This window comes from Chaetodon trifascialis, chromosome 8, assembly GCF_039877785.1.
Source record: "Chaetodon trifascialis isolate fChaTrf1 chromosome 8, fChaTrf1.hap1, whole genome shotgun sequence".
In the NCBI taxonomy this organism is placed as follows: domain Eukaryota; kingdom Metazoa; phylum Chordata; class Actinopteri; order Chaetodontiformes; family Chaetodontidae; genus Chaetodon; species Chaetodon trifascialis.
The window spans coordinates 11,439,778-11,463,414 of NC_092063.1; the positions used below are offsets into that span (position 1 = coordinate 11,439,778).

Sequence of the window (23,637 nt, forward strand, 5' to 3'; positions counted from 1 at the left end):
CGGATGAAAAGTTAGTAAAGAATGTTGTAAATGTATCTCATAACCAGTTGTGGTAAACAGCTCCTCGAGTACTGTGCTTCAGTGTTATTTTGAGGTACTTGTATTTCCATTTACAGTTATGAGAAGATACTGTACTTTTCACTCCACTGTATGGGTTTTAAATACAACTCATACAGTCGGCGCAGAAAATATGATGCAACCGACTGGAAATGAGGCAGTTGATAGTTTAACTCATTAAAATGCTGCTAACGCACTAATACATCATTGATCCAAATATAGAACTTGTGCAGGGTGCAGAGTACTTTTACTTCTGTAAAAGTACATTTTGCTGCTGATTCTTTGGCACTTCGTGGAATTATAAATGCAGCACTATTTTTCGTATTTTTGTGTAGTATTGCTTCTTTTACTCAAGTCAAAGATCTCAACACTTTTCCCACCGTTGGTCATAACTTGATTATTGTATCTTATAATTTTTACTTACCATGAGTGTTTTTGTTCAGCAAACTAGGGTATAAATTACATGCAAATCTTTCAACAATCACTGCACTAATCATGTGATCGCACTATTTCCTCTGCATTCAAATAAAAAAAAAACACACAGATACCATCTCTTTGAAAATGGAGGCCAAATAAAGCCCATGTTTAATGATTCCCAAAAGATTTGATCAGAAAATACAATCCTCTCAAACACCAGCTGCATATCTAATTTAACAGTATCATTACAAGAACTTTGCAAGAAAAGCTCTTCACTATAAAATACTGAGAAATGTGTTACATCAAACAAGATATAACATACGAACAAATAAATCAGTGTAATACAAGGTGGGTTTGACATAAGGGACATGATACAGAATTTACAGATAAGTTTAAATTAATTTGAAAAACAACAGGCAAGACTTTGATCTGGAAGCTACATGTGAGAAAAATTAAATTATTTCTACCCTCCTAACTAATGCCATTAATAAATGACACCTAGATATATACGAACAGCAAGTCGTGGCAGTGCACAGACGTCTTTAGCTGCAATCTGTGAACATTTGCATCTGAAAATGGCATGCATGCATGTTTCCTCCCTCTTTGCTTAAAGGAAATAATATGAATGGACTTAGATGGTTATTATTTCCAAACTGAACTGCACTGATACTACTGGCAGATACTGGATTATCAGCCGATATGCATCTTACCACCAGCATTTGTTTTTGATGTAAAAATCAATATGAGTGACATTTTTTCACATTTGTCGGACACCAGAACTTTTAGAAGAAATATCAATTAACAGACTTTATTTAAAAAAAAAAATGCTATGTTTACATCCAGTCAGATAAAATCATGAAGCTGAGTCACCTATTAGCACTTCATGAAGACAGATGACTCCACAGACACATAGTGTAGCTGGTAACATAACAGTAAACTATAATGTGCTTGACTACCAGGACGCTTTTTAACTTCTCACTTTGCCTGGCCCAGATTATTTCCTAAAAAAATTCAAACATGCAACTTTGAAGTGAAATTTCAGAGGGGTGATTTAACAGTGAAACCACAGAATTAATCCTTTACAGGCAGTTTTGTACGTCCAATACGGTCTGTTTCATCCATTTCATTAAAGGTAACGTTCTACACTCATGGACTGATTGAACCTTAATAACTATATGGCGAGACTTAGTTTTTATTGCCGAGTTCCTGTTACCTAAAGGTTAATTCCTAACCTGAGCCCTATTTTTACATCCAGTACTTTGAGGTCTAAGAAGTACAAAAAGTTTTGGTATTGGTGCAGCAGATCAACCCTGGCTGGCAGCCACGACACAGGCTACGATGGCTCTTTCCGTTAGATAGCCCTTACACGGTAGTTCAGATCCAGACAAACCCTTTAAAACACCAAAGTCACACAATAACACAAACAAACTAACCAATCAAGGCAGCAGTAAATCAGCAAGTCCTGTGTTCTGCGAGGTAAAACTACTGTTTATGTCAGAGGAGTCTGGTGGCTTTGAGAGCAAAAACGGTTCAATTGCCCCTTGAAAGCACTGTGTGAAAGGTCCACCCCTGCAGGAATCCTTTCCATAATGTTGTCAGACACTCCCAATAAGAGACCTGAGCCTGTCAGTGGCAAAAACAAACACTTTTAACTGACATACCCTGACAGGCAGTTGCCCCCACGGAGGACGTTGAAGCCATTGCTGCCCATTTCGTGGCTGCCAGCTGAGGTGATCCACCAAACCAATTCCAAAACTTCTTGGTCATTTAGACCCCAAAAATATGTAAAATTAGGGCCCATGTTTAAAAATTCTGGAACTACCCTTTAAGCTTGTGAGCAGTAAGAACAAATACACATACTGGTTGTTATCTTTACAGTCTGAAATCGACATTTGTGTCACTCTAAGCTTTCTGTGTTCATGAGTGTTCTGTCAGAAATGATGATAATGAAGTGAGGAAGGAAATAAAACATATGGGAAGTGTAATGGAAGGTGCCTTGAAAATGAACCCACAAATGAGAGAGATGTACAGTATTTGAACACGTTGATCACGCTGCTCTTTCGGGATCTCATTAATCGAACTAGGATTCCCATGATGCACTGCACACTGAAAAGTCATACTGTGTGTGGGAGTGTTGACACCCCTCAAGCCGTGGAGCTCCTCTGTCTTGACAATTTAATTTAACAGAAATGTTTGTATTTAGTGTCCAACGGATTCTTCTCAGTCAAAATGTAGAGCTGTGTAAAAGATTATCCACACCACCTGCGGAAGAGAGAGAAGGACCCATTAGACACCGATGATGAAATCATGTCACAGTCTGATCACAGGCTAAACTACAGTAAAGTAAAAAAAACAAATAAATAACCCCAAATTCTGAAAACAAACACACACAATATTAACAGGATGGTCTACTAGCAATAACCCAAACCGTGCAACTTTTATTTCATCATTATTTTATGCCTTTATTGGGTTAACCTGCTTGTTTGTTGATGAAACTGAGTCAAATTCAATAAACAAAGTAGTTTGTTTTTTTTTTATTATTATTATTAATCCACTGAATCACTTCATTCAAAATGAGGATTTTGTTTTTAGGGTGATGTTGTCGTAAAATATGATGACAGATATTCAAAGCTTTGTCCAAAAACTTCAACAGAAGCTTTGAATTTAGAAAAAAAAATGTCATTCAGTCCAGCCTTGTGTATGTGTTTGGCAGCAGCTTTATGCCAGTTTCCCAGTGTGCTGTAACACCATCTCAAGTCATATTCCAGTTGGTTGCTGAAGCTCTAAAATCGTCCACCACATTTCACCCATGACTCTTTGATCTAGGACTGCTCAGATTGCTTAAAGGCTCCTTCAGAGGTTCTCAGTGGGTGCTCTCACTTTTCTTCATGTTACAGTGAGACACAAAGCGTCAAGCATCACTAAATGAAACTTTACATTTGGATGTTGGACAAGTTTTAAATTGCGAAATGTGATAAAGATCCTAAATATGTCCAATCTTTGACTGGTGCACACTTCCCTTCCCTTTTAAAGCTGACTCAGCGTAGACCTGACACCTTTAAAATACCGATATTTTAAAAGTAAGGTTGCCTATTTCAAAAATACAACGCTAATTTACAAGACAACACACTGAACATTTAACTAGGCGATATTGCACTGGGTCTTGTTTCATTTAAAGCTAAAGTGAGCATAAGATGCCAATGCAGTTTGTAAATGATCTCCAGCTAAAACAGTGGTGCTCAAACACCACTCAGCTGAATTTGACATCTAACACGAGTAAACCGTTATCATACACTAGCTCTTCTTAACCTCTACTTCTAAAGAAAGCCTCGGTAAATTTGCCATGCTTTAGAAAAAGTCTATATGTTGCCATAAACATTAATATGCTCACCAGAAACAGAGCAAAAGACGTCATGAAGCCTTCTTTGGTGAGTTCCCACGTGCCACCATACTCTTCCTCATCAATCTGCTGAAAGCTGCTGAAGTATACGTACAGGACGCCAGCATTGATGATGCAGAATCTAAAAAGCCAAAGACATAAAAAGATGTCAACTTTTTTTTTTTTACAACTGCACATGAAGAGACCTCCAGGCTCAGTTAAAGACGTTCGGGTGAGACAGGCGGTGCAGAATACTTACATGGCTATTCCCAGAAATCCTTTCAACGGTGCAACACCCCATATCACACCAAGGATTACTGCAATTATTTGCCGAAGCCAGTAAATCACATCTAAAAACTCATCCTGTAAAAGAAAATACAAAAAGAATACCACGCATGAGAGCATAAGTTTGCATGACACATTAAAATCTCCTTAAATTCATCTTCCGTTTCTGATCTTTCCTATGTAGGAAATGTACTTTGCATGTGTGTGATGTCAACATTTAGCCCTAATGCAGGTAATCTAGGCTAATCTGGCTGTAGTACTTTAAACCAATAAATAAATAAATAATGTTCATAACAGGAATGCATGAGGTTTGGGTTAAGGTTGGGGAAAACAGACAACAAACTTGCAATGGTTAATCAATTAATCCATTAGCTCATCAACGGACAAGTTAACGGACAACAATTCTGATGGGCGATTAATCGTTTCAGTCATTTTTCAAGCAGTCTCTGGTTCCAGCGTGTGAAAAGTGAAGAGTTTTCACTTTTTTGACGTTTCTTACAGCCTAAGCAGTGACTCAAAAAATCGAGAAAAGTAAACTAATAGATAACAATGTGAGACCCCGCTGTGGCTAATTTAAAACGCCTTTAACTGACTTGACCCCAGCACCATTTCCATGTCGTTCTTTGCTTTGTTTTCACTGAACTAAAAACCAGCGACACAATTGACAGTGTTGTCGATAAGACAGCTAACCCAGCCAAATCAGATTAATCCTTAGCATGGCAGCTAGCTCCACTTAGCCGTCTTTATGAACACCTGACAACAACAACGCAGGTGCGCTGAGACCTTCGGGGTAACTAACAGCGACCGAAACAGCACGACAGCTGGGCTGAATTTGAAAAGGGCAGTTGACTGACCTTCTCTTCCCAAACAGCGTTACTGTTGAAGGCTTTGCTCCATGTGGACTGTTTTACACCCCCATTCAGCAGATGACTTTCTTCTTTCCGCTTTGTACTGCTCGTCATTCTTTGCTGTTTCCTTCGGCTACAGACGTCGAAAAGTTAGAATCCAAATCTGCTGATAGCTGAGACTCGATTTAAGCCCCCGGCGATGTCTAGGGAAGGAAAATACTATCAAATATATCAAGGTATTAGGGGAATGTACGCTCCGCTGATCTGACAGATTGCAGTCGCGAACCGAAAAAGGCTATTTGCACATGCGCAACATTGTTTGACCCCAGCCACCAATAGCCAATCAGAAAGTGCGACGTTTCTGCGCCGCTACAGCCAAACACTGCTTAAAATCTACACCACCCCCTTGTGGTCAGACTCTGGAAATAAGATACAGTGCTCCTTAAAAGAATAGAAGAAATAGAAGAGGTGAAGAAGAGATAGAAGAGTTATAGATGAGAAAGAAGAGATAAACATGTATGTGCAATTAAAGGAGAAAAATGTGTGTGTCTGTGTGTGTGCACACACACACATATATACACACACACACACACACACACACACACACACACACACACACACACACACACACACACACACACAGATAACTTGACAAAATAAATATACAGATAACTAAATAAATATATAAACTGAGACAAGGGCCATTTAGAGGGAGGAGTTGTACAGTTTGATGTTTGCCACAGGCAGGAATGATTTCCTGTGGCGTTCAGTCTTGCATTTTGATGGGATGAGTCTCTCACTGAAAGTACTCTTGTGCCCGACCAGCACATCATGAAGTGGGTGTGAGACATTGTCCAAGACAATCCGTAGCTTAGTCAGCATCCTCCTCTCTGACACCACCGTCAGAGAGTCACACTCCATACCCACAACGTCACTGGCCTTGCAGATCAGTTTGTTGAGTGTGTTGGCGTCCACCATCCTCAGCCTGCTGCCCCAGCACGCAACAGCATAGAGAACAGCACTAACCACCACAGACTCATAGAAAATCCTGAGCATAGTCCGGCAGATGTCGAAGGACCTCAGTCGCCTCAGAAAATAGAGACGACTCGGGCTCTTCCTGTAGAGAGCGCCAGTGATACTTTTAATTTCAACCATGATCAAATACAGTTCTGCCAAAACAGGTTACATGTATGAAGTCTACAATAAGTGAAATGATTCAGCATGTCAGAAAAAAAAAATTTCAAAAAAAAAATTTCCACAAGCAATACATTATATTAGGGCTGCAAGTAATGATTATTTTCATTAGCAATTTATGTTCATTATTGTTCAATCAATCAACTCTTTAGTGTTTGTTTTGTAAAATGTCCAACTAACGGTTTAAAACCTAGAGATGTTTAGTTTATAATCAGAGATGACAAAGAAAATCAGAAAGTGCTTACATTTGAGAAGCTGGAACCTGAGAATTTTGGTATTTATTTCCTTAAAGATGATCAATTGATTATAAATTGTAAATCAACAAAATAGTTGCCAATTAATTTCCAATTGATTAATTAATTGATCGCCTAATCACTGCAGCTTACATTCATATCCCAAAAGGATGACTATGAGCAACAGGTGCCCAGTTTTAAAGTACACTGGCCCATATTCTTGACAATGAAATAACTATCGGCCATCAGCCTCAGTATGATTAACAGTCTGACAAAAACACTGAAAATAACATTTTTAACCACCTTTAAATATAAGCTGAGACACAGTTTACCCATATAATGCAGCTGGTCATGATGGTGCTTGATGATACATTTTCCCTCAGGCTGGGACATACTCTGTAATACTTTGTGGCTTCCACGGTGCTATCAGTGTTTGCCCCAGTGCACTGAATGTAATTTTCTTATTTAAATGTTATTTCTCATTGGCTCTCAGCCCCTACAATGTCCCTAGTTATTATGTTATTACCATCAAGTGACTCATTTTGAATAGCCATGAAATTTGGTATTTGCTGTCAATTTTTTTTTTTTACAAACTTCCTTTCATGTGAACCGGCTGTCAGATAGTGTTCACTACGGTCAACTATTTCATTAGACACCATAAAACCAAACAGGATCTGTGCTTGTTTTGTGGTGTCAAAACAAACACAGCTGTTAGCTCTCATGAGATGATTAATGGCACAGGAAAGAGAAAAAAATTCTGTTTTGATAGTCAAATTTAGACTCACCTCCCCACCCCCAGTCTTTGCTTATTTCATGTGTTAAAGTGTTATTTCACTTTTTCAGGCCTCTAAAGGTTATTCAAATGAAGTGTTACTTCATTTTAAGAGTTTACCAGCAAGAAAGTTGAGAAACATAAACAAAAAGATCAAAGAACAAATGTAGGAAATAATGACGTTTAAAGACATGGTCATTCTTACTGATGAACCTTAACAGATGCTTGCTTGTTTTATGGTCCACTGCATTGGACTCTAACCTCTCCGTGTTTATTTAAGTTGTTGAGGTCTTTCTGTCATTCTCCCTGCTGTCCAGCAGAGGGCCTCCTTCATGATGGTGGGGTCAATTTCACTTAATGTCAATCTTATCAAGCTCCATCCTCTCCTGATCAACGCCCCGATAACCACAACAGCTCGCCCTGAACTGAATTTATATATAGTTTAATTAACCGGTGTAAACAGAGTGATTTAGCCAATAATGTGATGATAAAGCTTCACTGTGTGGTTGTGCTATAGCCCCAGTCCTAAAACCAGTAGGATGAACACAGGATGACATGATTTAATTTAAATGATCAGAATCAATCAAAGATTAGAGTCTATTAGGCTTAAAACAATGAAAATGAAAATGAACTGGTTTTGACAAATGACAGCTGGTTCATAATATAATTGAAAATTAAACTAAAATGAATTTAAATGAGATTATGATGGAAATTCATCTCAGATTTCTGCACATTGTTGAGAAAACGACTAAATTGTCCATTTCCTCTCAATTCGGACTGGATTCTGAGGATATTTTAATATTTTTCTCAGCTCTGAGACATTAGCATCTGTGTGCATATTGTCATGATATAATATGCTGGAATCAACGTGGTTATAAATAAATTCTTAACCCTCTAGATATGAGACAGTAAGTGTATTTCAGTTTCTCTTTTGAATCTTAAAATTGACCCACGAAGCGTGACTCATTCAGGAAGATGTGGGGGATGTGTCATCATCTTTAATTTGAGTCTAATGGCACGCATGCATAATAAACACAGCTAAATGGAAAATAAATAATGGTCTTAGAAATGTCTTACATGATGTGTTTGCAGTACTCAGTAGTACGTTTTACGGCTACAGCGACCCTGCTGTAACCATATGTGGACAGCTTTATGTGCCATGACATTAATATTCCTATGAGAAAGGGTGGAAAGTGAGCAGCTTTCATCTCCATCATCCTTTTTGTGGAAGACCCACAGCTGATTCTAAGAAAAATGAATGGACTAAATGCTAACATTCATTTTTTAAAACTCTTTTAGACAGCTGTTGGCTCATCTTTATGGTCAGTTTGGAGGCTGCAGTTTTTGGCACTGTGCTGGGAGATGTGTATTTCAGCCACCCCACTTACATCAGTGATGGAAAATCAGATATGTGAGATTAGTTTTAGCCAGGCGTACCTAATAAAGTGGCAACTGAGTGAATGGATGTGATTAGGAGGGCATATCAGCCCATTCACTGTTTCACAAAGTAGATGTTATTACAATTGGATTTCAGATGTCTCTATGCAAGGCTGTATTACCAACCAAGCAAGGCAGGGAAGAGCCCGGGGGCCCCAAAGGAGCCCCCGGGGCCCTACGTGCTGGTTTTTGGTGGTATGATTAAATGCACAGTTGTAAAGGAATTTGAACAACTGTAGTATGATATCAAGGATATCAAGTGGATAATGCATTCTGCTGTGGTCCTATCTTTTTTTTGGGGGGGGGGGTCACCTTTATTTATTTATTTCTCGGTTTTTATTGTGGTCAAGTATATCGCAATTTTAATTTCATGGAATGATCACAGACCAGTTGACGTACAGACCACCTGGGTTCGGGTAGTATCCCAGTCGATGATTAGATAGATGATTGTGTGTGTGTGTGTGTGTGTGTGTGTGTGTGTGTGTGTGTGTGTGTGTGTGTGTGTGTGTGTGTGTGTGTGTGTGTGTTTGAGATACAATGCAGCTGCCATGAATCATACTTGATGTGAACTTGGGGGTAATAGGGGCGAGACAGCAATGGTCCACTCCATCGTGGACATGCGAAGTGAATGCTCTGGTCATGTTATTATAATTCTGTGTATGACTATAGGTTCACGAGCTCTCTGTGTGCTGTTTGGGTAAGGGTGGGGGGTGAATGCGGGATAACTTTTGACACATTGTTTGTACTATCTCTTTAAGAGAGGTCACCTGGGAGGGGGACAGGTGTGAGTCGCTGTAACATCGCGTTAAACCGGGACAGGTGACGCTTTTGTCGCTTTCTACACCTTGACCACGACCCCCCTGCGGCGTTGGGTCAAAGTCAGGACGGGATGTCTGGCTCACTTCTGCTCTGCGCGCGGCGGAGCTCGAGCCCTCACGCCAACTCCACCGTCAGTGACGTCTGCGTCACGTGTCCGTCTCTTCCCTCGGTACGTCCGTCGTATTTTCCTCCCCTCCACCGCCTGCTTTAACACTGAGAGCCACTCGAAATAAACAAGCGCAAAAAAGGGGGCCGCCGTAGGGACCGCTCTGACTCCAGAGTCGCGTTTATCACCGGCCGATGGACGGAGGGGGCTTCCACCTCCAAGTTGCCATCAGTGAAGCCCGAACCTCCCGTCAGCTCCTGGCTCCACTGAGCCCATATCATTGTAAACTTTTCTAACCCTGCGCCGCATACACTGAGCTGCGACAAAGCGAGGTGAGTGTGGTTTTCTGATACACATTTACACAAGTGTTTCCCCTCTCCCAAACTTGTGTGAGCGACTGTGAAGCCTTACCTTCGCGGGCTGCGCTTCGGCTCAGCGGTGCTGGCCAGCTGCATGTCGCCTGCTTAAAATGGCGACAGCCAACGGGGGGAGAGAGAGAGTAGGTTTTTTTTTTTTTTTTTTGGGCAGGGGGCTTGTCTTTTCCTCCACTCTGAATTGGTTCCAGTGTTTAAAACCTATAATGTGGACGAGCTCATTAAGTTGGGGCTCACTCCGCCTAAGTTGAGCGGAAGATGAACACGCATCATTTTCGGATCTGTGTGACGCTGCTGCGCTCTGGGACCGACGCTACAGTCCAGCCACTGAGTGTTTGAGCCGGTCTCACTCAATGCCACTGTTCACTCACATCAGTAGATACATTTGTTTTCATATCAGTAGCAATTAGATGTTTTCGGTTTATAATAAACAAACGGCAGGATTGCCCTAATTCCCCAGTCCGTGTTATAAATGAAGTTAGAAATCACAGATATGACTGATATTGTTTGTCAGAGTCGTCCTGTGAAAGAAATCTCACATGTAATGTCCACTTATTTATCCAGTATCTTATGTTATTAAGCTTATATATGTTTAATTGCTGTCAGGGGCTGCTGAAATGTTGGTAAAACCAAGGCTGCTACACTTTTTATGTCCTATAAGCAGAGTTGATGCCTTCTTCTTCTTCTTCTTCTTCTTCTTCTTCTTCTTCTTCTTCTTCTTCTTCTTCTTCTTCTCCCATGTTGCCTAACAGGCACTTATGAGTTGGCAAGCTGTTGGCTTGGTTATTTATCATGTCAGTGTTGTCATGATGGTGTGACTCCAGGGATTAGGGCGAAGCTTTCCCAGACAGCTCGTTTGTGTCTGACGTCCACGTGAGTCCCAGGCGTAGACAAGCAGCTTACTCCAGCCGTCACCCCCGGTACACCTTTTCCTGTTGGGAGGAGGCCCGCTGCCGTGCTGTTGTTGACGACTTCAGAAACAAACAAACATAAACACAATTTGGCTGTGTGGGAGATTTTCTTGGATATGAGGAATTGTCAGTGATGGGTGTTCGTAACAGCAGTACAAAAGTTTGTCATTATTATTATTATTGTTGTTATTATGTCTCATCTTGCTGTTTGTCTTTCCTTTGCTGTGGTGATGCTTCAGCTCAGTGGCTGTACATCTCAGTGAATAGCCTCACTCAAACCTCCCCCCATCACCATTTCCCACTCCTCTTTCTCCTCCCTCTCTCTCCCCCAGTTTCAGGTTTGCAGCAGACCCAGGTTGACTTGCTTTGTGTGAAAGGATTAATCAGTACAACACTCACTGAAATCGCCTCGCACTTTTGTCCATTTCACATCTTTAGAGTCTTTGTTTTGTTTCCCTCTCAAGCACCGAGTGATCGTTCGTTTCAGCCCTTCAGTCATGACTTCTCATCAGTGAGCTTCATATCCTCTCTGTGTTGACCTGTGTCATGACGATTTACTTCCAGACCTCTACCAAGTATGACCACAAAAACACACTCGGCTGCTGCTCTAGAGCCTTTTCACAATCCTGGGTGGAGAGCGGTGCGATCCACTCACACGTCCAGAGCGAGCAGGTTTGGGTCAGCAGCAGTAGCAGCCTCTTGCTCTGCTTGGCTGGTTAACAGCTTGTGATGTCAGCCATTTTAGGTTGGACAGCACAGAGCATGGTGCTCCGCCATTTTTCTCTCCCTCCCCTCTCAGCAACCCAGTTTTAACGCATGCACTGGCAGCGGCCACAGCAATGCAGCCGTTCGCAACCCACGCAGCCATCCGCTCCCTGACCTGAGAGCAGCCCAAATGGGACTCGGGAGCAGATGGAACAACGCTGCACACTGTCATTGAGGTTTTCTTATTGTTGCCAGTATTGTAGAAGGATTGACACGGTAGTGGAGAGAAGTTGAGACGCACAAAACGTGTAAGCGTTTAGAGTTGACTGACAGGAGGAGGTTAGTTGGAGCCATGTCTGTTAAAGGTGGGAGGGCATTAAGTAACTGGCAAGGTGTTTCTGTTTTGGGGCAGAAGAAAACATGGCAAAGGATTTCTGGCTTGGTGCAGAGACTCGTAAATGGCGAAGGGTTTGTGTTTTGGCACAGACTTGATAATTAGCTTGAAAACACTTGAGTGTAGACACGGTTCTTTGGTCCCCTTCGAAAGAGATGGCATCTGTCAGATTTTCAACCCTGTTCGTGTGTCCATGCCTGTGTTGCCCACAGTGAATACAGGAGCCCTGCAAGGCCAAACACAAGAGCCACAGAGAGCAATGGACGAGGCGGTAGTCCAGGCAGATGTCTGGACTGGAACTCGGGCACTGAGTTAACAGGAAGAGACGGCATCAGCTCTGGCCAATAGCGGGCCTTGGCGACGGTGACCACACCTAGCTGGGAGACATCAACACCGCGTGAGGGAGGCACTGAAATAGGAGCAGGGCAGGGACTCTCCAAATACCACTCGCAGGGGTGTGTGGAACAAACAAGCCCCGCTAGAGCAAGGGACTGGATGGCATAGGAGATGTGTGTGCGTGTAGGTCTGAGTAACCGTGTGTGTTTACCCACACGCATGTGCTTTAGAGAATTGAGCTGGTGGGAGAGAGAGGGGGTAGGAGGTGGTTGCCATGGGGACAGTAACACACCAGTGGCGCTGCCGACCTGTCTCCCTGGGCCAAACTTGCTCAGAGAGGGAGGAGAAGAAGGAATGGAGGGAGGGGGAGTGAGGGTGAAGAGACAGGGGAAGACGAGCGAGGAAGCAAGGAAACTGCTGCCTGTGTTGAACACCTACTCTGTCCTGCTAAAGAGAGCATTTGTTGCACCAACATTACACCTGTATTCTCAGCTAGGTGAGGAGAGGGGTAGTTAGCATGCAGCTACACTGTGCAGCCAAGCTGTAGGATTTCTTGCATGTGTGAGTGCTATTATTGGCCTGTACTCAGAGGATATATCCGAGGCCTAGACAAGAGTCAGGCCAGGGGATGAAAGGAGGTCATGCTGTGCTGAGCCACTGATGAGGCAGAGATAATACAGGTTATGAACCAAGAGGACAGAAACATTGTCTTTGTGTGTCACTGGGAGATCTCTGACTCTCACACACAGGAAAAAAAATGGCAGCCTCACTACCTCAGTAAACACACAGGCATGCAGGCAGCCACCCCCGCACGCCACATACACACAAACACGAGCACACATGCGCCCCCGCCCACCCCACCCCACCTCCCTTCTCTCCACTCTCAATCTCACAGGAAACCCACACATGCAAATGCAGACACACATAACAGACACAGATCCACCATCACCACATGGTCAGTCAATGTACGTGCAACATTCAAATGAAAGTTGCGCCCGCACCTGCGAGTCAGCAGAACTCATGTGAGCCGGGCATTGCTGAGACATGAGCTGATCATAGCTCAGCTTGCATTGTGCATTGTCTCAGTCCCCACCTGTGTGGGGCCTGTGGGCCTCTCCATGCAGAGGCACAACTTCTGTCTGCTGATGTGTTCACACAGCTGTGCTTTCAGATTTTTACACATGCCATCAGTGTGCGCGATGTGAACTTTGCAGCACTGCCTGTCCGTCTTAATGGCTGTCATTATGCGCCAGTGGGATATTGTACTTAATGGGATCTTGTGTGTTCACTGTTTGATTTAGTTTGATAGTTATTTTGCATGAGACATGTAAATGCTTCTGTGGGCACGTAAAGACACTGTGACTGAACTTCAGGTTATGTCCACTGCCTGAAGAGCTCGGGTTGGAACATTCCAGGCTTTGCAGTGCAGCGAGGAGAGAGGGAGGAGGGAAGGACTGTGTGATTGTAGTTTGGAGCAAGAAGGGGCGTTGAAGAGCGGGGGTTAGCAGGGTGGGGTGGTGTTGGCTGGTTGGAGGGGGGTATCGGAGGAAAATTCCTCACTGAAACACCTCAGTGCTTCCTCCACGACAGTTAACACCCCTTCTTCCCTTGCCTCCTCACCCCAAACTGGCTGCCCATCCCCCACCAGCCTCTCTCATTCGCTCTCCCTCTCCTCTTCTCTCCTCTCTTCTGCCCACCCACACCCAACAGAACCACGTGATGGATGGCTGGGGCTGCCCACCCATAAGCCTTTGTATTGGTCATGTGACCAGCCTGCCTTGGCAGAGTGGTGCCCCCTGATGCAGAACTGAATGGCAGGGGAGTAGGAGGGGTGCACAACAGCCCATGCGAAGGGCAGTTACTCTCTCTGGGGGGTGCATGGGGGAACAAGGGGCATCACGTTCCCTCCACAGTAGCAGACTTCATTTGGCTGTTAACCCCTCACACTCGTATCCAAAGAGAGGGGTAGCCTTTTTTCTGTGGTGAAAAACGGGCAAAGATGCTGAAACTAATTTGATGCGAATCAAATTGTGTTTTCATCACAGGCTTAATTAAGTATGTCATTATGGTTTGATTAATCATGGTTTTGCTTTAGATATGTGGATAAACTGCACCATAACTTACTAAAGGTTTTACATTGAAGCTGAGGTTGTAGGCTTTTGAATACCAAAAAAGTGAACTCTGTGCACCATCGCTCTGGTAGTGTGTAAAGGGGCATCTGTCACACCGCAGTCCTGTGAGGGTTAGCTGGGCTTTGAGCTAATGTACCATGACCTTTCTGTTGCAAAGCAAGGCAGTGTGTTTATGAGTACGATAGAAAGGAAGCATTTGCCATTGAACAAGTGCTTTATCGGAGAACGGCTGGTTTGTTGTACGATCACTCTTGCTTGGAGTAAGCAGCTCATCTGACAGAGATGGCGGTGAGGCAGCAGCATTGTGCTTGGTCTGAAACCAGTCCCAGACAAGTTTAACATTTGCATGGGGCTGCTCTGTTAGTGCACGGGAAGGGCAAGATTATTTTAGATTTTGGCCTGTTTACCAGCAAAGCTGCATTTGTTTTGGGTTTATTAGTCAAGCACCTTTGCATTTGGAGGCACTGGACTGTGAAAAGTTTTAAGGTTTTCCTGTTGAGCTTCTTTGAGCCGTTGAACTTTTGTGAGCTTTTGCTGCTCTGTGCGTGAGGTGTCATGTCAGTGCAGAGTGATTGGGAGAGTAATTGCCCTAGAGCTGTCGTCCAATGCTGCATCACTACCTCTCTGTCAGAGGGAGGGAGGGAGGGAGGGAGCGTAGTAAGGAGGGAGGGGAAAAGTCCTCCACAGGAAGCTTCGCCATTTTGTATGGAGACAAGTGATCTAGAGGTGAAGCGAAAATGTGAAGATTCACATTCTCACGTGGTTCCGTGTGTTTCTTATCTGCACTGCCCGTGCTACTGTTGGCCGAGAACGCCACTTTTCCGAGGAACATCTGTTGAACCGCCCACTTGCACAATTGTCAAGTAGCCCCTGTCTACGGCAACACATTCACACGTGAACACTTCTGTGGCAATCTTTATAAAGGTGTTAAGTGAAGCTACAGTGGCTCTGGATTAAAAAAAATACAGAATGTGCTCTCTCTGTGGGGGTGTGTCTGAACGAGGGGAAGTGAGACAGAGTTGTGTGGGGGAGGGGAAAGAAGGGGGTAGGACAGGAGCTCTCCCAAAAAGCCTTTAGTGAAGAAGCAGACTGAGCTTGTTTGAATACCCTCATGGAAGAGATAGCCTTGAGTTTCATGGGGAAGGGGAATTGAGATGAAGACAACATCAGTTTTTAGAGCTTCGGCTGAAACTTTTCACCATTGTTGCCTATGCTGTTGATATTTTACCTGGAAACATCCAGACATGCATGATTTTCATCCAGCTGAGAGGAAACTGGCTTGCACTGACTAGCGTAAGAAATTTAATAGTTTACACCACTAACCAAACCTATGAAACAAATTACAGGTGTACTATATTGAATGGTAATTGATGACTTGAACTAAAATGTGTTCCCCTCTCTCATTTCCAGGTTTTTCCCTCTATATTGCAGCGAGAGCTACAAGTGGACCCATGGGCATTGCCCCCCGTCCTCCTTCCCCCATGCCTGGTCTATAGTCCACCAGTAACGAGCCATATTCTCACTCACACCCCCATTCGGAGCCATTTGACCAAGCCTCCCCTCCTTGTGGTCACACCATGGCGAGCAAGAGGAAGTCTACGACTCCTTGCATGATCCCCAGCAAGATCATACGCCCAGCAGAGGAGGTTGAACAGGACTCTCCTGTTCTTCTGCAGCAATCCAGGATTTCTGGAGGGGGCAGACATAGCCCGCTTGACCCAGGAGAGTCTTCCAAACCAGAGGCGGGGGACGCTGTCAAAGATGGTGCTGGCACTTACACCTGTAAGCCTTGTAACTTTGAAACCCATGACCTTAACTTGTTCTTGGATCATGTGTACTCCGGGCACCCAGACTTCCGGGCAGACCCCAGCTTCTTTTGCATGAGTTGTGGGGTTTCGGCGCCCAAATTTGAGGGGCTGGCCCTGCATAACGCCAGGGTTCACCCCAGCACACTGAACACGACTCTGCAGCTGAGGAAGAGGGACAGGAGAGTAGTGGTGGAGCAGAATCTGGTGGCTGGGGCAGAGACAGGGAAGGACAGTGAGATTTCTATCACCAAAACTCCAATTATGAGGATGCTGAAGGGCAAATCGGAGCCAAAACGGATAGTGGTTTCTCATCCAGCCTCCGACGAGCTTTCCTCCGAACCACTCTCTGTCTCTGCCTCCAGAGAGACTGAGAGAAAAGAGACTGCTGCAGTGACAGTCACCCATGTTCCCACAATTGTCCACAATGGAACGACCAAGGTGACTCTTCCCTCAGCAATCCAGATAGTTAATGGCTCTGGAGCATTACCGATGCTGAAGACACCCATCACACAGGTAGGCAGTAGTTCTTTCTGTCTCTTAGTGTGGCTGTTTTGGAAAAGTTAGATTAGTTCATTCAGATTCTTTTATATCCATTTCTATAGGTGGTCTCAGTGGTTCAAAGCAGAAGCCTTCATCAGTCTGCTCCAATCACAGCATCTTCAAATATTTCCTCCACTTCCACATCTTCTTCTTCCAAAAATCTCCCCAAGGTAATTGTTTAGCTTTATTTTTTGTGTTCCAGTGTTATGAAGTTAATTGGATATCAGATAACATAATAATCTCCTCATGTTTACACATTACACAGGTGATGATTCCTTTGAGCAGCATCCCAACCTACAGTGCCTCCATGGACTCCTCTTCCTTCTTGAAGACCTCCTTCAGCAAGTTCCCGTACCCCACAAAGGCTGAACTCTGCTACCTGACCGTCGTCACAAAGTTCCCTGAAGAGCAGATCAAGATCTGGTTCACAGCCCAGAGGCTCAAACAAGGGATCAGCTGGTCTCCTGAGGAGATAGAGGAGGCCAGGAGGAAGATGTTCAACACCATCATCCAGACTGCACCCTCTAGCTCGCACAACCACACCCAGAGTCAGCGTAACCCAGCCCAGCACACAATCACAGTCCTGCCTGCCTCACTGGGGGCTACTGGGATCCCTCACATCCTGCAGGGCTCTCTTGTCAGCCAAGGAGGGGTAATCGTCACACAGCCCGTAATGGCAAACGGTATCCAGGTTAGCAGCGCTCCTGTGGCCCTGGCTGTCACGCCTAAGCCCCAAGCAGCAGCCCGCCCCATGATGCAGGCCCGACCTGCTGCAGCCCTGGTGGCAGACAAAGGCATTAGCATGGTGGTGGGTACAGTGGGCAGCAGCAGTACTGGGAGCACCATCATTAGCAGTAATAGTAATAGGAGTGGGGGAGGGGGCACTAGCAGTATTATTACTAGCAGTCAACCAAGTGTAATCAACCTTAGTCTGGGAAGCAGTAATCATAGTAATGCTAAGGGGAGCAGTGTCAATGGTAAACACAGCACTGCTAATGCAGACTGCAATGACAAAAGCAATAGTAATGTTACCAGCCACGTAAATGCTAAGAACACTGATATCAGCAAAGCCAACAACACCAGCATTGTGCAGGGTGAAAACAAAGTAACCACAGGAAGCAAAAACACCACTGACAGCAAATCTAACAACAGTAACCGCAAATCAGGCAGTGACGGACAGAAGAGCAAAGACACCAACGGTAGCAGCAGCAAAAATGACACATCCAGCACAAGCACAGATGATGTCGACCCCACCGGCAGTGACTCTCCAACCATCCAAATGGAGGAGGCGTCTTCCCCTGCCTCAAAGTCTTCTTCCCCCTCTCCTGTAGCGCCTCAAAGCAGCACACCTGGCTCTCGGACACCTGTTAACGCATTCCTGGACCCGAGCTTTTACAAGGGCAAGAAGTCTCAAGAGCAGCTCAACGCTCTGAAGGACAGTTTTCAGCTCAGCCAATTTCCTGACCAGGAAGAGGTGGACCGTCTCATTTCTCTGACTGGGCTCACGGTACGAGAGGTCCGCAAGTGGTTCAGTGACCGGCGCTACCACTTTCGCAACCTCAAAGGCACACGCACCAGCTCAGGTGGGCAGAATAAATCTGGCACTGCGTCGGGAGCAGGGAGCGGTTCGAGTACACCTGGGAGCAGTAGCGCTGGCAGTTCCAACCCTGTTGATCTGTCTGAAAGTAGCAGCAGCTCTGGTGCAAAGACCCCCCAGCACAGCTCGGCACCCCTGAGCCCAACTGCATCCCAGACTCCCACCTCTCCCACCACACCTTCCCGTCGACTCCCCAGACCCCCATCTCCTGATTTCACAGCTATACGCTACAAGGAGAGAGAACCTCATCAGGTGAGACTCTGCTAATGGTGTGTAACATCCATAACATGCCTTGTAGGTGGTTGGAGTAAAAAATGCAATACCCTGTTTCTGTATTGATTTTGATCTGCTTCTTTTTTTTCCTTTAACTGTCCGTCATGAGTTGAACAATGTTATGGGAGTTCAGTGCTGAATTGGTAGTGGACCCTTTTAAATTAATTAATTGTTTAGGCTATATAAGGCCTGAAAATAGTGAAACATGCTTGTATTCATCTTCAAATGTCTGAGATCCAAAGATATGTAGTTTACAATGATGTATAATAGAGAAAAGCAGCAAATCTTCACACTTAAGAAGCCAGAACCAGAGAATGTTTAGCATTTTTGTTTGATAATTTAATTAATGACTATGTTGAATATATTTTGTGTTGATTGACCTGACCTGCTGAGTGCATACAGGTGTTTGATCTTGTCCGTTCCTGTATCACATTCAGGTAAAGGCTCTAGAGGCCAGTTTTGCCCTGGATTCTGACCCGTCAGGAGAGGAAGTGGACAGACTGCGATCTGAGACAAAGATGACCAGAAGGGAGATCCATGGCTGGTTCGCTGACAGGAGGAAGAGAGTGGCAGCCGAGAAGAAGAAAGAGGAGGCGGAGCGGGCGTTGCGAGAGGAGGCGGAGGAGACCGAAGTTGATGGGGAGGAGAGACAGAAAGAGGACGGTTCAGGAGAACTGAAAGTGAACCCTATTAAGATAAATCTGAAGATGCTGAAGGTGACAGAGGCTAATGGCAAAGCAGAGGGTGAAGGGTTGGATATCCCCACTTTACCGCTTCAGTCCAGCAGCACACCTACATCATCCCCAGGGCCCACCCCGTCCTCCAACCCCAAGCCATCTCAGTCCTCCACACCAGCACACAAACGATCCCACTCCCCCAAACCCGCAGCCATCCGAGGTAAGAAGACTGCTGAGCAGCTGCAGATGCTCAAACTAGTCTACGCTCGTACCCAGTGGCCCAGCGCTACTCAGTACGATGAACTTATCTCAGCCACTGGACTGCCCAGACCTGAGGTCGTGCGCTGGTTTGGGGACTGCCGTTACATGCAGAAGAACAGCCAGCTGAAGTGGCTGGAGGAATACCAGAACATGGCTCTGGAAGAAGACCTCCAGAAGGGAAACCCCCAGATCCTCCAGGCCCACCTTGACATCCATGGCAGGCTGGAGGAGTCACAGGTATTTATGACAACAAGAAATTTGTTTCACACATGTCAGTGACTCTGAACAACAGTGAGAAACAGATGATGATTCTGTGCTGCTCTGACAAAAGATATGTCTGGATATTTCTGAGTTTAACACTCAATTATGTTCGCTGTAACAAAACAAGGAAACAAGCCATTTCAGAGAGTCTCTCTTGTTTACACTGGCACTGTACTTATTTAGGCTTTGACAGATGCAAGTTCTTCAAATCCAGTTTAGTTATTTTACAGTGTTACACACAAAATGTGTTAGGATTTTACATGCAAATGACTGTGTACCCTAACAAGGGACACTCTGTAATTGTATATGTGTACAATGGGCAGCAGCATGTTCTATAATTTACAATAATTGCTTAGACGATTGTGTGCTGGGTCAGAAATGGCACCTGGAAGCTTGGTTGCAAACAGTGAAAAATATGTCAAGTCTTCGTCTGAGTGATCATCAGAATCACAAATCGACTTGGTGTTAGCCACATAATATCAAAGGTGTTTTATTATACGTGAGACTGAGAGTGCCTTGGATTTTACTTTTTGTTTTATAAGCAAAGATTTGCACTCTCACCTGAGTGTAAATATCTGTTCAAGCTTCTGATATGCTGCCTGAGGAGGGGTACTGAACTCAAAACATCTGTGTGTTATTACAGCTACTCTCACGTTCAGTGTTGTGCTCTGTGTGCCACTTTTGGTGATTTGTGTGCATCGGAGCACAGAAAAATAGCTCTATTTCTCAGCTAAGGAGCTTTGAGTTGTCTTAAGTGTCTTCTCACTGGGTCCGTTTTCCTCGACGTGAAAGATTCGATGAACGTACTGGATCCCACACTGGGAAATTAAAGTGTAACAGGAGCAAAGAAGAATAGCAAAACAGACGTGAAAATAAAACAAAACACACTGTGTGAGAATCTATTATATGATATGAAGTAGATAAAGAGGTGCTAAATACAATATACAGAAACGGTAAATGGAACATGTTCACTAACAAAGTAGGTGGGCAGATATCTCTTTCTTTTATCTCACTGTAAATAGACTCTCACTATTCCGTATAGAGAAATGAAAAAGGTACTTAATTGTTATTTATATGTTCATCACCTAGTGACACTAGAAAAACAGCTGAGTGATATAGTCTCCCTGTGTTTGATGGTTTGATCTTATTTATTAGTATCAGCGTTACCATCCTTTATTGACTTTGACTCTCTAAGTGTCTCTCTGGCTGCCTTCATGTTTGGATAATTAGATTATTACCACACTACTTAGAAAAAAAGGAAATTGCACTTTGCTTGCTATGTACCGTTTGAACTAGGAGTTCTTTTATTATACTTGCATCAGATATAGATCTTTGAAGTTATATAGAGAGGTGTAAATGCGTGTCTATATTCTTCTCCTGTAATTGTCACTTGCGGTCACAGTAAAGCAAAAGTTACTAGATATACTTAAATGAGATTTTTGTCAGCATGCATCGAGCAAAAACTTATGCAGTGTGTGTCCTTGTACAAGGAGCTGTACGCTAACACAGATGATTCTTTATGCGCAGTTGCAGGAACTAGCACAGGCTAGTGGTTTAACCGCGGACTTGGTGCGGCACTGGTTCTCCACCAAGGCGTCTTTGCCCCGGGTGGAACAAACTGCTGATGCTCATGTGGCAAGACCAAGACCAGTTGCACCAGGTGCAGCCGCTGAGCCACAAACAACAGGATCCTCCCCTCTGGAGCCGCAGCCAGGAGGAGGGACGGAGGAGAAAATGGAGCAATCGGTGTGTGGTGTCGCAACAGAAGCGGAGGAGGACAACACTGACAAGACTGTGAAACCTACTAAAGGTATTCATGTCTGCAGTCGTCTTTAGTGTGATACATGCAGCAATACAGTCAGGTTGAATCTGTTGTATAACCAGACAAGGGCTGCAGCTAAAAATGGTTTTCATTATTGATGAATCTGTCAGTGATTTTCTCGACCTGTCAATTCATTTTTCAATGTTCACAAGCCCAAGGTTATGTCTTCAACATGCACCTTTTGTCCAACTGCAGAACCTCAAGTAGTGAATCATCACATTTGAGCTGCTGAAGCCTGAAAAAACATCTGAAATCACACATTAGAATAGTTGCAGGTTAAGTTCCTTTCAATCACCTAATTGATAAATCATCATAATTATGAGTAATAAGGCACGTTATCATGTCTGATATCAGTCCACTATACAGCATCATGAAGGACATTTATACTTCTGGAGGCTGTTGGTGGGATGATGGATTTAAAATTTCTTTTTCTTAATGACCGCAGGGACTGATTGAAGAGGCCTTTTGCCTGAGGATGAAGTTCACAACGCAGGTGGTCTTTGTGTCAGCGGGCTGGAAAAGATGGCAGATGCGGTTGTAACAGGATCACTGGATGGAAATGGACCTTGAAACCATCCAAGCCCATCCCTCTCTCTGACTCACTCACTCACACCCCTAGAGGTAGGCATGACCTCCACCGCTACGTGAGATGGACGCTAAAGCCACTAACCCCCCTTCCCAGCCATCCTCCCACCCACTCCCTTCCCCCCTGTTGTGTCTACCCCTCCGCTACACACACCTTCTCCAGTATCCTCCCGTCAGCCATTTTCCCTTCAGAAGGAAGTTCCAGCAGAGACTGAAGTGCAGGAGTGGATGTGGTGGAGGGGAGGGGCAGGGCTGACAGCATTTTTCTGCTGTGTTTGTTCTGCCTGCCTGCTGTGATGGGTGAAAGGAAGAGGAAAAAGAGGGTAGATCTAAAGGAGGGGGGGGTGCAGGGGAGAGAAGTGTGGTCAGGGTTGAGACCTCAGCAGATGTTGATCAGGCGTGGGGGTTGGTTTCTGGACAGCTATCGACCAAACCAACCCTCGGATGAGGATCGGCGGAGTGTTAAGAGACTGTTCATAGCTTGTTTTGGGGTACGAAAAACTGCATAGCTCTTTGCTACAGGGTGCTTGCCTAGGCCTTAAAATAAACGAAATGACCCTTCTTTCCATTGTGTCATCTTCATCCTCCTTTTTCCACCAACTTGCACTCATACACTTTGACTTCATGCTTGCAGCTTACTTTAAACGTGCTAGCTAGGCTGTTCATAGCGTCTTATGTGAAACAGCACTGATGTTCATTTGATCTTGTCTTTAGGGTTTTGGTTTTTTTTCTGACACCTCTTTGTACTCACTTTTCATTTATTATCTGTACATAATGTTTGGTTGAATTGGATTTTAAATTGTTCGGTTCTGTCATCCAAAGAAGGCAAGCACCCTGTTGTGTGTAAACAGAAAAGCGACACAATATAGTAGACTATATTGAATCTGGTTTGTGTTGTAGCATCAAGTGCTTCTTTACGTCACTGATGTGTACGTACGTTTGTTTTTATGGAACTTTCCTAAGAAATAAATTTGACTGTAAAAGAACTATGAACTTTTACCAGAGTTCCACACGTAGGCTTGATGTATAATTTTTACAGATGGTATTTGCAAAATAAACAGAATGTAATAAATATTTGGCTTCGAGTGTCATTGGGTACCTTCCTCATGCTGTACAGCAAGAAAGTGGTGGTGTTAAAAGTATTATAACTTGTGCCTGACCTTGACTATAAACTAGAATGCTTTGGTCTTTAGGGCTGCAACTATTATTTTAATTAATCTGCTGACTTGTCTTGATTCATAGTCTATGAAAGATCAGGAAACGGGGAGGCTCTTTGTTGCATATCATTCCCCCATCTCTCGCGCTACTGTTGCCTGTCAGGAAATATTAATATTCCCTAAAGCCCGAGGCGACGTCTTAAAATTGATCACGCAAAACAAAAGAAAAATAGCAAATCCCCACAATTGAGAAGCTG

The 23,637-nt window shown here is 44.2% G+C and overlaps 2 protein-coding genes across 2 annotated transcripts; one reads left to right on the forward strand and one right to left on the reverse strand.

Moving 5' to 3' along the window:
* Nucleotides 1-1,703: 1,703 nt before the first annotated feature.
* On the reverse strand, nt 1,704-10,018 carry rab5if (RAB5 interacting factor). Its single transcript, XM_070968174.1, has 5 exons — nt 9,959-10,018; nt 4,993-5,189; nt 4,113-4,216; nt 3,866-3,995; nt 1,704-2,736 (listed from the first exon to the last, which is right to left on the reverse strand). The coding sequence occupies exons 2-5, from the start codon at nt 5,098-5,100 to the stop codon at nt 2,695-2,697; spliced, it is 384 nt and encodes a 127-aa protein (XP_070824275.1). The 5' UTR covers nt 5,101-5,189; nt 9,959-10,018; the 3' UTR covers nt 1,704-2,694.
* zhx3b (zinc fingers and homeoboxes 3b) lies at nt 9,605-23,306 on the forward strand. Its single transcript, XM_070968173.1, has 7 exons — nt 9,605-9,879; nt 15,810-16,720; nt 16,810-16,917; nt 17,013-18,596; nt 19,055-19,792; nt 21,344-21,626; nt 22,084-23,306. Exons 2-7 carry the CDS (start codon nt 15,977-15,979, stop codon nt 22,092-22,094), a joined length of 3,468 nt encoding a protein of 1,155 aa, XP_070824274.1. The 5' UTR covers nt 9,605-9,879; nt 15,810-15,976; the 3' UTR covers nt 22,095-23,306.
* The last annotated feature ends 331 nt before the right edge of the window (nt 23,307-23,637 follow it).

What these genes read in the sequence shown, in the direction of transcription:
- rab5if (XM_070968174.1), bottom strand. Translation starts at nt 5,100, where the DNA reads ATGACGAGCAGTACAAAGCGGAAAGAAGAAAGTCATCTGCTGAATGGG. An exon ending in ACGCTGTTTGGGAAGAGAAG is followed by an intron (nt 4,217 to 4,992) that starts GTCAGTCAACTG and finishes TTTCTTTTACAG; the next exon opens with GATGAGTTTTTAGATGTGAT. An exon ending in CGTCTTTTGCTCTGTTTCTG is followed by an intron (nt 2,737 to 3,865) that starts GTGAGCATATTA and finishes TCTCTTCCGCAG; the next exon opens with GTGGTGTGGATAATCTTTTA.
- zhx3b (XM_070968173.1), top strand. Translation starts at nt 15,977, where the DNA reads ATGGCGAGCAAGAGGAAGTCTACGACTCCTTGCATGATCCCCAGCAAG. An exon ending in TGAAGACACCCATCACACAG is followed by an intron (nt 16,721 to 16,809) that starts GTAGGCAGTAGT and finishes CCATTTCTATAG; the next exon opens with GTGGTCTCAGTGGTTCAAAG. An exon ending in GCAGGCTGGAGGAGTCACAG is followed by an intron (nt 19,793 to 21,343) that starts GTATTTATGACA and finishes CTTTATGCGCAG; the next exon opens with TTGCAGGAACTAGCACAGGC.